General features: G+C 39.6%; 1 protein-coding gene across 12 annotated transcripts in view; it reads right to left on the reverse strand.

Annotated features, from left to right (window-relative positions):
* fhod3b (formin homology 2 domain containing 3b) overlaps positions 1-15681 on the reverse strand; it is a 598094-nt gene that overhangs the window by 131709 nt on the left and 450704 nt on the right. For 5 of the 12 annotated variants that reach the window (XM_043719378.2, XM_043719374.2, XM_043719377.2 and 2 more), the window contains one exon: positions 2775-2900. The exons of 1 other annotated variant lie outside the window; for it this stretch is intronic. In XM_043719378.2, the coding sequence (XP_043575313.2) occupies positions 2775-2900 (126 nt within the window). Of the gene's footprint in view, positions 1-2774; positions 2901-10499; positions 10572-14061; positions 14491-14935; positions 15041-15681 lie in introns of all 12 variants that reach the window. 6 more of the 12 variants (XM_087978543.1, XM_087978542.1, XM_087978541.1 and 3 more) reach the window with 3 other exon arrangements.

The following is a 15681-nucleotide window of genomic DNA, read 5'->3' on the forward strand; positions in this document are numbered from 1 at the left end:
TGCATTATCATACTTTCAGATTCCTGCTGCTTATTCAGCAGAAAGTGATAGGTTTGAATCTGTGAATGTCACACAGCATGGAACATGAACCAGAATGCAACAAAAGGCCATTCATCAACACAAAGCTGAAAACATTAAGGATTGCACCGGAGCAATTCGCATTCTCCTCTGCTCACCAGGTTGGGAAGAAAATGGGACTTTTTTTTTAAATTAGGATCTCTCCGTCTGATCATTAGTCTAATAATTTTGCAACTTTATATTGCATTTTTAAAGAATCAGATTATTGTTTCTTTAAAACTCTTATTAAAACTATGCCACTCTTTTCCCGGCCTCTTTGGGGTGGCAACAGGAAAAGCTTAGTAATCCAAGTCATGTAGTGTGCACTTAATTTGTGACTACTCACTCATTTGAAGGCTGTGCCCAATCTGAATTCTCAAATTATGTTACTTTTGGAAGCAACATGAGTATCTACTGACTGTGTAAACAAGGTTATTGTGTAACGACATGTTTGCTAACAACTAGTCATTAACTTTCAATCAATGACAAAGCACTCTCTCATTGCTATTGAGTTCACAAGTTTAGAAATACGTCAAAATGCTTAGGCTAGTAGGCACAATTCAGATAGAGCAAAATGACGTAGGATGGGAAAAATTCTCATGAAGCATAAACTACAACACACACTAAAATGATCTGTTTCTGTACCATGTACAGGCTCATCTGCAGCATTCCGTCCAGTTTGGGGTGATGCAGTTTAGGGTGAAAGGGGAGGCATTACTAGAATGTGAAAAAAGATCCACAGAAATACTATGATACTTTCACAAGAAACATCCAGGATGATGGTACAGCAAACAAGTTAGGACGTTTTTCCTTAGAAAAGGGAAGGCAGAGGAAACTTCAAAATCATGAAGGGTTTGGACAGAGAATAAAAGGGCAAATTGTTCTCAGCCAGGAGAAATGGAGAATGAAGGGTGACTGATTGAAATTACTGAGGCTGGTACAATTGCAACATTTAAAAGGCATTTGGATGGGTATATGAATAGGAAGGGTTTGGAGGGATATGGGCCGGGTGCTGGCAAGTTGGACGAGATTGGGTTGGGATAACTGGTCGGCATGGACGGGTTGGACCGAAGGGTCTGTTTCCATGCTGTACATCTCTATGACTCTATGACTTGGTAAAAGCACAAAATCAAATGGGAGAAAGCTTTTTCTAGCAGTAAGTGGTTAAGATCTGGAATGCACTACCCAAGTGTGGCTGATGGAGACAGGTTTAACTGAAGCATTCAAAAGGCAATTGGAAAGTAAGAATGTGCAGCATTACTGGAAATAAGGCAGGAGAATGGCACTTTGGAGGGCTGGTGCAGACAAGGGCTGAACAGATACTTCTGAGCTGTAACAGTTGAGACTTATAATTTTTTTGCAATTTCAAATCAATAAATTTAATAGCTTTTCTAAATGGACATGCTGACAGTTCAAAAATCCTGAATTCATCAATATTTGGCAAACTTACTAATTTGCTTTCAGAGCCTTATACAACAGCACCGTGTAAATTCTCCAAATTCCAGTCATTGCAACTTAGCAAACAGGAACACTTAGCAAATAAGGAAGTGTGTATTTATAATAGATGAGTGGTAAATGCAGACCTCCTTCTCTCAAGGGTACTGATGAACCAGTGTTGTAAGCTGCAAATGCTGGAAATTGTGATTAAAATGGATGGCGAGTTAATACAGCTGGTGCAGACATGATAGACTGAATGGCCTCTTTCTGTGCCATAACATTTCTACTATTCTGTGCAATCTGGTGTGTTTTTACAACTATCTTGTTAATGTCTGGTCACTACTACTATTTACATTTAGTTCCTAATTCTCCAAAGACTGAGATAAAAACTATCAAGATTATTTGTTCATGTTTCTGGATTGCTAATCATATAACAAAACAATTCTGTTCTGATATCCCTGTAAAAGGTAAAGATAAAGTTGCCATAGTCCTACCGGACTATACGGCTGCTCTGTCACTGGATGACTAGAGGTGGTTTAACGAGCAGGTCACCACATCTCAGGCAAGAGGAGGTATTCAGGAGAGTCTTTCATGGTGACCTTAGCACGTACAGGAACTGAACCCATGATTTTGGTATCACTCTGCACTGCAAACCAGCAATTCAGCCAACTGAGCTAATTGACCCCACCCTCACCAATCCCACTGTATCCAATACATTACATCTGAATCCTGCAAATACAGAATGTGAATAACTTTTAAAAAAGCATGATTGCTAATGAACTGTTGTACAATTTAGTGTATATTCTTAAAGTGCATGAAAAAAAATCGCTCCATACTTCTGTTAACCCTATGAATATTTAAGGTAATCTTTTATCAAATATTCAATGTAAGGGCCATAGAACAATTACTGACAGCTTTTTAAAAAATGTCTGCAAGGATCGCATAATCCAGTACTGATCCTGCCTGATTATCAGGCTGAAATGTGCTTTGGATGAACATCTACAAAGCAAACAGAGGAGAGAGGCAGCAAAGACCTGAACATTGGGAGGGGAATGTATTTTGAAGGAAAATGTAAAGCTGCACATTCTGAAATTAAATCATGGCATGTTTGAAATACCCAGAAGTGAGCCTTTTAAAAGAAAATCTGTCATTTCTCATGAGTAGGTATTGAAAACAAAGTACAAATGATTATTTTAATTTGGACAGATCTGCTGTGTTTCCAAAAATGGCTTCTACTTGAGCTATGAGGACTAATTCCAGGAGGCAGTATTTCCACAAACCTGTCAGATTTTGCCTCAGGAGCAGGTGAGAGAGAGGTCCTGTAGCGAGAGGCAGAGGCGGTGGGGGAAGCAAGCCCAGAGTAAGATCGAGATCCCGTGAAGGCACTGCTGCCATAGCTGCTGTATCTGCAGAGTACGTGAAACAGGAAAGGCACGGAGAGAGAAAAAAAAAAGACAGAAGAGCAACAGTTAGCAGGCAAGCATGCTCAGAGCAACATCACACAGTGCAACAGAAAGAAGCAGACAAGAGACAGTTATGACTGTACCAGACAAAACAGAAAAGCAGCAGGACATGTATGCAGAACACCAGTGCATGGAACAGTCATTGTGATGATATTTTCTGAGCTGGCTGGTTTACCTTAAAATTCAGTATCTGTGCTTCTACCGACTATCCTAAGCTGGTCCTTATCGACAGATAGCATCAGTTTTGCAACAATATTGCTAAACATTTTACCCCATCCATGCGGTCAATGCAGATGAATAAAGCTGACACTGCACTAAGCATGTGGCCCAGATATAGTTGACATGCCACATGCTTATGCATCATACATATACACACAATAGCTTTAACAACAGTATGGTGTGATCAATATTAATGTAACTGCATCCATTTGTTCAAACATACTGTTTAATTAAGGATGTCATATAGCCAGTGTTACAGTGCCTTGCAATTTTATATTGTTCATTCATACTTAACAATCACCGATCACGGTAAGGCACATTAAATGAAAGGACCAAAAGGATACAAGTTCCTTCCAATGTATCAGTCAGTGAAGGCTATTTCTTAGGCTAACATGTATCGAGGCTGTTATTAATGTGGGTTAAGATGATACATGCATAAAATGCTAAGTGTGAACTTGAGGAAATGTTTTCTCAGAAGAATGGCAAGAGAAACGGTTGCTTTTGGTTGAGGCATTTCATCAGATTGTGGCTACACTAATTTTCTGTAAGGTCATGGCTGGTGAACCAATTTGGCAATGCCACGGTCAAGGTGCTTGATTTACAAATCAGAAGTGTGTTTGGTTTATGAGCATTAAATCTGGCATCCCCACTTTTGATGGCTTTATGAACCCACAGCTGAAATGCCAAAGAGGAAACGCCACAATGTCTTAGCTCCCCAAGTGGCTGATCACATACCAAATAAGATATTGCACCCAGGGGTCTATTAAGCCTCCAATTTCATAGTACAATATCAGAGTTCAACTGTTTCGAATAAAAACTATGTGCATTTCACTACTTCAGATTATTACAAAAATGTTAAACTAAAACAACTTAAAATACGCATAATCTTTAACACAAGGCGGCAAATAGATTGTGTTCGGTGCAGTTTAGATCACATAACTATTGCACCATTTGACAACAACACATTATGAATGAAGAGTTTCCAAAATCCTTTCAGCATCAGAAGGCACCTTTGTCAAGCTCCTCATATTCCTTTAATGGAACAATTGATTAGAGGAATAATACTGGAGACTATTATGAAATAAAAGTGATAGATGATCACAGGAAGAATACATCTGATCTGAGAAATACTGCCTGCTTTCTGAGACAGTTATTTCATGTCAATTGTTTTCTTTGTGAACTTATTAATCTTCTTACAGACTGCTAAATTCCATGCATTGCTTTGAATTTAAACAAAACTCCCATAATTGAGAAAATCACTTGTAAAGGGATACTGCTGTTTTTCATCTGGGGTTAATATTGAATTATATAATCAGGTAAACCTAATGAAATATAATGCAGAAATCCCAAAAAATGTAAACATTAATGGAATGCTCAACCAATCCAAACTAAGCAAACATCATTTTGTTTCTGAAGTGAGGCAGGGGGGGTTTACAGACTTTGTCTGATGAGATCATGGCCTACATTTCTCTGTGGTACAAGATTCTTTGCGTTTTACAATTCTGTCACAAAACAAAGCAAGTCATTCAGGTCCCCAAACTTTCAATTGATCTGAAAAGAATAAGAACCTCTTATAACAAATGCACACACAATTGAATTCAGCATCTTGCATTATTTCATCAACATGAGCTCCCAACAATCCATTGGAAGGCAAACATCAGCAGGAAGATTTCTCCTTGGCATCTCCAGCTAATTATTTGGCCCAGCCAACACGGAGGCTGATTCAAATTATGGGTTTTATGTGCACAAGGTAAGGAGTCACATTTCAACTCCTACACTTTACTGCTTTTACAGAAAGCATATGGAAGCCACATCTGCACAGTGCGGCTAAGTGCTGCAGAATAGAACCTCCTACTAATATCTACAGTTCACAGACACATTGCAATTACAAGGTCTGATGGTATGATTCAGCTGCAGGAAGAGGGTGCACAGAATCACAGTTTAACAGATCTGAGTACCAAAATACTGAGTGCAAAAGTAGGTAATTATAAGCTGAACTTGGGCACTAAGACTTCAAGGACTACAACATGTTGTCGAAGGAAGACAATTTCCGGCTGTCCCTACTTCACAGTCTTTGAAATATTTCCCTTGTAACAACAACAATCATGGGGAAGAAATGACTGGTTTATGGTAGGGACATCTGCATCAGGTACATCACAACCAGGCGGGGTGGAGATTCAACATTCAGCCTTGACCCTACTCAGAAGTTATCGCATCAAAGCAGCTCTTCACCCGAAGTGCTGCAGTCCAGGGATCCCACAGTGCTGTTGGAAGGGGAATCAAAGATTTCAATCCAGTAACAGTGAGAAAAATGCAGCAATACAGTTTAAACGCAGCAATACAGGTGAAAATGGCTGCCACTCATGGATGCAGTGAGTGTTTAAGGTGGTGAACGGGCTGCCAGTCAAAGGTAGAGAGCTTCTAGTTTTTCTGGAGCTGCACTCATCTAGACAAATGGAGATTATTCCATCACACTTGTGCCTTGTAGATATGGACTTTGGGGAATCAGGGTGGTGAATTAGTTTCTGGAAGATTCTTAGCCTCTAACCTGCACTTGTAGCCATAGTAATTATATAACTAGTCCAGTTCGGTTTCTGGTCAATGGTAACCCCCTCTCCCAGAATGTTGATAATGAGGCAGTCAGTGATAGTGATGCCATTGAATGTCAAGGGGCGATGGTTAGATTCTCTGTTATTGGAGAGAGTCATTGCCTGGCACTTCTGTGGCACAAGTATTACTTGCCACTTATCAGGCCACACCTGTATATTATCTAGGTATTGCTGCATTTGGGCATAAACTGCTTCAGTATCTGAGGAGCTTTGAAAGCTGATGAATATTGCTGAGTAAGTCATCAGCACATAGCCCTACATCTAACCTTATAGAAGGAAGGTCATTGATGAAGCAGCTAAAGATGGTTGGCCCTAAAATACTACCCTGAGAAATCCTGCAGAGATGCCCTGAGATGACTGACCTCCAACAATCACAACCATTTTCCTTTACACTAGGTATGACTAACATTATTGGAGAGTTGCCCTCCCCCCCATTTCCATCAATATTAGTGTTCCGAAGGCTTCTCAGTTGAATGTGGTCTTGATGTCAAGAGCTGTCACTCTCAGGAATCTTTGGAATTCAGTCCGTGCATCGACCAAGTCTCTGATGAGGTCAGAAGCTCAGTGGCCCAGGCAGAACTCAAAGCTACTTGATAGTACTGTTTATGCCATCTTCCATTTTCTTTACTGATGGTCAAGAGTAACTTACTGGGGTTGTAAATGACCAGCTTAAATACATCCTATTGTAGGATTCTGTACCCCTGGAGGTGTAGAAATTCAGTCGGAGTATGGTTAAAGTAGAGGTTGAATGATTTTTGATTATCAATGATGTTACGAGTTATGAGGATAGCTATGAGGCGTTTAAGTGTTCAAAATGTCAAGTTTGTATAAAATGGCAGAGCAGGCTCAAAGGGCTGAATGGCCTACTCTCGTTCCTGTAACTTAAAATGAAGAACAGCTGATCCATAAAACTCGCTCAAATTGAACAAGTTGGTCAACCATTTGCAGTTCGCCAAAATTTGCTGAACACATTTTTCTTTCTACTCGATAGGACTCTGACAAGGATCATCATCAGCTCAGAGCTTACACAGAAGCTAAGCTATTTTAAATATCATAACTGTCTGTAATGTAATGACCAAGGCAGCTTTGGACAGCATAGCTATCAGACAACCTGCAGGTGTTGCGTGTTGCAATGCTTCATTCAACTAATGCAATTTGCACTCTTAAATCTGGCTTCTTAAATCATTAGATTTGGAGTAGTGTATTTTGTAAACCCTATCCTCACCCACAAGAAAGGGAAGTAGATGAAAGGGAATTTGATTAGCAGAATACACAATCAATCAGATTGCATTCTGTGCGCTTCAGACACCTAGCAATGTTGGAATAATATTTGAGTTTACGCCCATAAAAACCACCTTAAATTGGAGGGGAGCAAAATGAACAAATTTCCAAGGTGCATATCTACAATATGGGAACAATGAAGGAGAGAGCACAGCTGAAGACAACATAGTTACACACATCTCTCTCTTTTGGAAAGTTACAAAGATTAAATATTGTACAGAATGTTATCATACAACAACAGTAGAGGGCTGTAGACTCATGGATTGTTCCAGTGAAACCCTCATTGACAATCACACAAACTCCATTTTTAGAAAAGGAGTGAATGCAATTGTGTTAGTCGGTGGGGAACCTTCATAGGTTGATGCTTAGTTAGTTAATCGAGGGACAGTGCTGTACATAATCCTTCTTTGATATTGGCTGTGAATTTAATGATATATTATGCTTGAAGCGTGCAGTGCAGATTAACAAGAATGCTGAGGTGGTTGAAAGTGTTAAATTACGAGGACACTTTGTACAGACGAGGCTTGCGGTCCCCTCGATATACATAGAACAATACGGCACAGTATAGGCTCTTTGGCCCTCTGCTGTGCCAATCTTTTACCTGACTTAAAATCAGACTAACCTATGTATGCTTCATTGTACTATTTTCCACGTGCCTATCCAAGAGTCGCTTCAATGTCCCTAATGTATCTCACTCTACTACCACCACTGGCAGTGCATTCCACGCACCTACCACTCTTTGTGTAAAGAATCTCTGACATTTTCCCTAGACCTTCCTCCATTCATCTTAAAATTATGCCCCCTCATGATAGATATTTCCACCCTGGGAAAAAAGTATCTGGCTATCCACTCTATCTATGCCCCTCATCATCTTGTACACCTCTATCAAGTCACCCCTCATCCTTCTTTGCCCCAATGAGAAAAGCCCTCGCTCCCTCATCCTTTCTTCATAAGACAGTCCAAGCAGCATCCTGGTAAATCTCTTCTGCACCTTCTCTAAAGGTTCCAATCCTTCCTATAAATGAGGTGACCAGAACTTAACTCAATATCCCAAGTGTGGTCTAACCAGGGCTCTATAGAGCTGCAGCATAACCTCACGACTCAAACTCAATCCTGCACCCCCCCAGCTCACAAAAGCCAACAAACCATGCACCTTCTTGACAACTCCATTAACCTGGGTGGAAACTTTGAGGGATCTAGGGGCATGACCCCAAGATCCTCCACACTGCCAAGAATCCTGCCCTTAACTCTGCATTCTGAATTTCAATTTGACCTTCCAAAGTGAATCACTTTGCACTTTTCCAGGTTGAATTCCATCTGCCACCTGTCAGCCCAGTTCTGCATCCTGTCAATGCCCCTTTGCAACCTAAAACAACCCTCCACACTAACCACAACTCCACCAACCTTTGTGTCGTTGGCAAACTTACTAACCCACCATTCCACTTTCTCATCCAACTCATTTATAAAAACCACAAAGCGCAGAGGTCCCAGTACTGATCCACCACTTGTCACCAAGTTCCATGCTGAACTCTTTCCATCTATCACCACCCTCTGTCTATGGGCCAGTTTGTACCCAGACAGCCAGATTTCCCTGTATCCAATGCATCCTTACTTTCTGAATGAGTCTACCATGGGGAACCTTAACAAACACCTCGCTAAAATCCACTTACACTACATCTATGCTGTACCTTTATCAATGTGTTTTGTCACACCCTCAAAGAATTTAATAAGGTTTGTGAGGCATGACTTGACCCTCACAAAGCCATGCTGACTATCACAAATAAAACTACGGCTTTCCAAATAATCATAAATCCTGTCTCAGAATCCTCTCCAATACTTTATCCACCACAGATGTGAGACTGACTGGCCTGTAATTCCCAAGGTTATTCCTATTCCCTTTCTTGAACAAAGGAATAACATTTGCTACCCTCCAATCATCTGGCACTATTCCAGTGGACAGTGAGGAGGCAAAGATGACCAAAGGCGCAGCAATCTGTTCCCTTGCTTCCTGTAGTAACCTAGGGTATATCTGGTCCAGTGGATTTATCTATCTTCATGATTTTCAAAATTTTCAGCACATCTTCCTTCTTAACATCAACCTGTTTCTTGCTGTCCTCAGGAGTGTCAAGGTCCCTCTCAGTGGTGAATACTGAAGCAAAGTATTCATTAAAGGACCTCCCCTATCTCCTCCAACTCCAGGCGCAAGTTCCCTCCACTATCCCTAATCAGCCCTACCCTCACACTGGCCAGCCTGTTGTTCCTTGACTTTAACATTCTATACATGATCTCATGAACCAGTAGTCCAAGATAACCAAAAGGAGTAGACAGGGGTTAGAGAGAAAGAAAACATTTCCTCTGGTGATGGAAATCCAGAAAAATGGGCTGCAACCTTACAATTTTAGAATGAAGTTCAGAGGTGATTTAGGAAGTACTTTTTCTCAGAGTGAGTAGCGAACTTGGTACTTGCTCTCCAGAAAAGACTGCAAAGTGTAGGTCAATTGAAGATTTCAAATTTGAGAATAGCAGAAACAAGATGAGCAAAAGGAATTAAGTTGCAGATCTGCAGATGTGACATTGCAATTGAGATGTGAAGGTTTGAATGGTGTACTCTTGTTACTCCATGGACATTTCCCATCATGCATATGGTTCCCAAATGCCAACTCATCACCACTTACTAGTAGTCATGACCACAGACCTTTGCTCCTTCCCAAAAACGCAAAGTTCGTATTAACTCCAACTGCTATGTACAAAGTATAAAAGGCTTCATTATCATTATTTACAACAGCACCAAGAAACATTCACACTACACAGCATGATTCAAACCCAGTAAATGGTGTCACTGCAAAGCTTGGACACTCCAACTGGACACATTGAAAATGGCAAATTCAATCTGCTTAAGTAATAGCAAAGTTAAAACAATGGAGGAAAACAACCACTCCAATTTCAGAACATGAATTATGCTAAATCTTACACTTATTGTCAAGAAGTCATAGTGAACTATTTACTTTTTTTCCTCTCTCTCACATATTTGAAAACATTTTTGCTTGGGCAACTTCTTTTGGGAGCCTTTAGCATTCATGAAATCTCAACTGTGTCATTATAAGACAGGCATTAAGTTGTTAACCTTGGTGTTCTTAAGTCTGCTTCCAAATCATACAGAAAAATTTGATGCTCAAAGTAAAACTATGCCCATTCTAAATTGCTCCTGTTAGCAGCTGATTATGCTCATTTATATTATTAAGAGCAACATCATTCAAAAAGGGAGTTTTTCACTGTGATAATGGACAATTAAATCCATAAGTACAAACCTAGGAGCCCAACTCGAACACAATTTTATCAGTTCAGAGAGAAGCACTGTAGACTGTGTAGCTTCCAGCGATAGCAGCATGCTGCTTTTTTCCAAATGAAAGGAAGAGATATTTTGAAAACCCACCTATTAGAAGACCTGGAGGTATAAGGTTCAAAGGTATCAGTGTATTTGTTCATGTAGGAAGATTCCAGCTGACTGTAAACAGAAACAGAGAAGCTGAAAGTGAATAAAGAGGAGAAATTTCAACAGTAGAACAACAATAAAACTGAGGCATGTGAAAGGATAGTTGTGAAGTAATGTTTTCTATTGCTTCAGGCCTCCTTCAAAGCATAATAAACTTGATCTCAATTTCAATATTGACCTAAGCATTCAAATTAACAAGGCTCAAGTGGATCAGTTGCCATATTTGATTTGGTATTGAATAGTAGAAAAAGGGACATGTATAAACAAAGTATAAATTAAAAGAGGCCAGATTTAGGCAGGATAATGTGGTGTTTCAGAGCTCTGAAAAAAAGATAAAGCAACCTCTTCAATTGGCACATGATCTATTATCATAAACATTTACTCCCTTCACCACCAACACATATGGCATGGTATATCATAAACAAGATACAACAGTTAGCTTTGACAGCATCTTCCAAACCTGTAACTTCCATCACTTAAATGAACAAGTGCAGCAGGTGCAGGCATCATCATCATTTGCAAGTTCCCCTCAAAGCCATACTATCCTGACTTGCAACTATGTCTCTGTTTCTTCACTGTTGCTGGGTCAAAATTCTGGAAGCCCCACTCTAACCCCAATGAGCGCATCTATACCAAAAGTGCTGAAGTTGTTCAAAATGTTGGCTGACCATCATGTTCATCTTCCACCTGGGCAGCCTACAGCCCAGACAACTCAACATTGGAGAATTCAATTTCAAATAACCTCCCTTCCCCCTACACCCTTCCACTCCTCCCAGCCACCTACCAGATTTGTTCCTCCCATTGACCAGCCAAGTTGTACCTTCTGCCTGTCTTCACCAATCTCCACTTTACCACCCTGCCCCCCCACCCCCCTTTATCTGCAGTCCCCCCCCACCCCACCCCAACAGGCGGTGCCACCCAAAACTTCAACTTCTCCCCCTCCTGATGCTGCCTGGCTTGCTGTGTTCTTCTAGCCTAATGCTTGTCCATAATGTTCCCAAGGGCAATTATGGATGGGCTTTCAATGTTGGTCTTGCCAACAATGTTTATATCCCTTGAACACACTGGTAAAAGTAGTCATATTAGGAATGGTTTACCAAGCTCCAAGGGCAAGGAACATCTGTAATGTAATGCCAATTTTCAGTTATATCTTGAAGAAATACATCATCAGACCGAACTGTTAGAAAAGCAGGATCATCATCAAGACTGATCAGTCACCTTTTTGTTAACCATGAGATTTTCTATATTTGAAACTCATTCAACATTGTTACAAGAATGACTCAATCCTTGCACCTTCAAAAGTATCAAGACAAAGCACAGCAACTAAGGCAAATGTCAGATGTCAGTCATTTGTCATTATGTTGGAAGGAAAAGCCGTACAATTACACACTAAATATCAAGACGAAGAAATTGAACATTTTACTTTGCACTTTACAATGTAAAAAGGACCAACACCTCAACTAGGCCATCAACATATTAAAGACACACTGTTTATGAATTTCAGTTAGCTACATTACCTTGGGCAGTATATTGAATGGGTTCAGGATATTTTAAGCATTTAGAATTTAATACTGTTTGAATCAACACATCATCAAACACCACCAATACCATCTTTAGAATTCTTCAAGAGTCCTCATTTAAGTTGTTGATATTATTATTGAGACTACTTACATTACTGGTGGGCAGAAACCATTTACATTGGTATGGAGAAACTAAACACAATCAATCAATCAGTCAATCGTCTGCACTGATATGTTGTGATGTATAACAGTCTTTCTAAAGGATTATGTAGGTTTAACCAAAATTGCTTGAACAGAACGAGACTCAATAGCATTGTAGCATTTTCACTTTATTCCCATAGCATGTACTTGTTTGGAACTTTGCTGATAGAATGGTAACATTAAGTCACATTTATGCAGCTGTTCAAAACCAAATCAGTCCGATCTTGTCAAAGCGTGTTTCGATGCAAGATCATCATTCTGAAAATTAATTTCTCTCCACAGATGCTGCCTGATCTGTTGAGTACTACTAGCATTTTCCCCTCGAGTTGAGATTTCCAGCACAGAGTCATAGAGTTGTGCAGAAGCCGACCCTCCAGTCTAACCCATGCACGACAAACAGATATTCTAAATTAATCTAAAAATTGGCCATCACTTGGCCCATATTCCACTAAACCTTTCCTATTCATATAACCATCCAGATGCCTTTTAAATGTTGCAATTGTACCAGCCTGCACCACTTCCTTTGGCATCTCTTTCTATACACGCACCACCCTCTGCATGAAAGAATTGCCTCTCAGGTCCCATTTTATCTTTCCCATCTCACTTTAAATCTATGCTGTCTAGTTTTAGACTCCTCTACCCCTTGGGGAAAAGACCTTGGCTATTCATAGTATCCATGTCCCTCATAATTTTATAAACTTCTAGAAGGTCACCCCTCAGCCCCGGACATTCCAGGGAAAATAGCCGCAGCTTATTCAACCTTTGCTTATAGCTCAAACTCTCCAAACCTGGCAACATCCTTGCAAATATTTGCGGCATCTTTCATGTTTAACATCAACATTTGTTTGGAGGGGGATACGATTTGGATTTGAAACACAACTTTTTTCAATAAGTTTTGAGGAAGTTTAATATTTGTAATACAAATTCTATATGCTAAAATAAACGCAAAATTATGAAAATGCTGGAAATCTGAAACATAAATGAGAAGTGTCAGAAAACATTCTGCAGATCAAGCATCATCTCTTGTGCGTGAAACAGTGAAGTTATCCACTTGGTAGGAAAATACCTCAAAACTTTACAGGACTTAAAGATTTAGGGATGAAAACACATTTGCGAGCATTGAAAGTCCTAAACTGTAATAATTTCAAATAGAGATAAAATAGCAAAACAAATTCACTTCAAAATTGACCACTGGGTCGCCAAGAGTCATCTAAGTTTCTGTTCCTTTTATACATGGAAACAATGATATAACTTGTGATCCCATCCAACACTGTTCGCATTTGTTAACTTTTTATTTTATAGATTTTCCTTCTCAAATGTTACTAAGTATCGTAAGCTCAAGCCCACAGTTTCGCTGAGGAACGGAACGCAGTTATTCCTTTGTTTTATAGGTATTGCTGAGATTGCACCTCTTGAAGTCAAAACATGCTGGAAACAGAAACTTTGTGTACTCTCAAATTTACACTGAACATCATCAGGTCCCTTGGATGAACACCACCTTCCTCCAATTCCGGAGCATGCACCTTTACCTCTGAAAGGCATGGATGCATCTGCACTCGTAGAGCAGTCATGAAATAAAAAGTGAGGAGGGAATTTAGTACAGTGGAGATTGGAAAGTACCACGTAAACACAAATTTGACCAAGCTGGTGTCAGGTGGTCAGGTAGTTAGCAAACCGACAAAACACCTAAACCATTGACTGAAAACTAGTACAACTTAAGAACATGCTTCAAAAAAGAATTAGCAAATTAGAACACACACAAAACAAAAAGACTAATCTACCTGCTTTCCCTCATTTCTGCTTCTTTATCTTTAACTCTTTTAGGAGTTTCACCCAGATCGTATGAAAACAGGTGGAAAGGTGTATGGATGAGATACGGCAACTTCTCAACACTTGGAGATAAAGCTGGAGTAACATTTGCTGATGAATCTTGAGAACTGTTTTGTGAAACAGCTGATGATTGATGGATGACAATAGATGATGATGGTGATGAAGAAGAAGAAAATGATGACGGTTGCAAATAAGGTTGGTAATCGTTGAGAGAGATATGTGACTGAGGAGAGCAGCTAGATGGCAGGTTGTTTAGTTCAGGAGTCTGGAACTGGCTGGAAGATCCTTCCTCTTCAGGCACAGGGATAAAGCTCGCTACATATTTTGAACTTTGGAAACTACTTTCTGCATGTTCAATTTCTGTATCTGGCTTCAACTCACTGGGAGGAGAAAGGGATGAAGAGACAGGAAGGATGGAAAGATTAGAGTAGGACCAAAATTAAAAAAAAGAATATTTGAAAATTGAATTAAAAATGCAATTGAAAACATTAAAGCAATCTTTTGAAGATGTAAACATTTTAAATACAATCTGCGTTATTTCATAATTAACCTTGTTTTATTTGCAGTTTGAAGTAAATTGTAACTATTAGATTACATGATACCAGAGGTCACGTTCCTTCATTTTGAGAAGGCCTCACAAGATCTAAATGCTTTATATTAACAGTGAAGTCTTTGGTGGCAGGCAGTTTTATCCAAAAACATTTGATGTAAGGACTTGTGAAATCAAGTCATCTATCCACCAGATGGTTACAATTATCGGATATTAAACATACACCAAATTCCATGATTAAATCTGATAGGAATCATCAAATTTAGTCCTAATACCTTTCCTGACCCTGACAAGAGGGATCATCTTCCCCCTCATCCTCAGTATTAGATTCAGTAACTGGCTGCTCTTCTTCAGGTTCTTCCTCGTCGTATTCCTCGTCTCTGTTTATGGAATGAAGCAGAGGGAAAAAAATGATGCAGAGAGACAGTAAGAATGAGTAAGTGAAAAGGATTAAGACAGACAGAATGACAGTAACACATACAGGCAAACGACAATGAATTGAAAGGAACATGAGGCACTTCAAACAGTGCTGAGCAATGGAACTACTCGCATCGCATTCTGTGCGATGGTCTTAAAAGTGCTAAACATTGATAAAGCATGTAGAAAAAGAATGGAGTGTCTAGAGTGAGTTTACGTGGAAGAATGAGCCATAAGTGAAAATGTTGATAACTGTTGCCTACCTCATCATTTAATGCAAAGTTGATGTTATCTTCCTGAAATCATTTTGATATCCCATTAACAGCATATTGGATTGTCACAGGAAATAAGTGACAAGACAGTAATTAAAACTGAAGGAATCCTAAGTATCACAATCTGCAAGAGTAACAGCTAAAGTGCCACATGAACCTCAGATTAATTACAGCTTTGCAATTTCTCTGCTGCAATTTTTAATCTTGTGCGCATACATGGGCTTAAAACATGACGTTTATTGCTCACTGGCCAGTATTGAATGATAAAAACAGCTGTGGCCTTTCATGTCCATAAATGACAAAAACATTTTAATCATGCTGTATACAATGGT

Source organism: Chiloscyllium plagiosum, unplaced genomic scaffold (genome assembly GCF_037043375.1).
Source record: "Chiloscyllium plagiosum isolate Xiang-an unplaced genomic scaffold, Cpla_swu_hap1 HiC_scaffold_34, whole genome shotgun sequence".
Classification (NCBI taxonomy): domain Eukaryota; kingdom Metazoa; phylum Chordata; class Chondrichthyes; order Orectolobiformes; family Hemiscylliidae; genus Chiloscyllium; species Chiloscyllium plagiosum.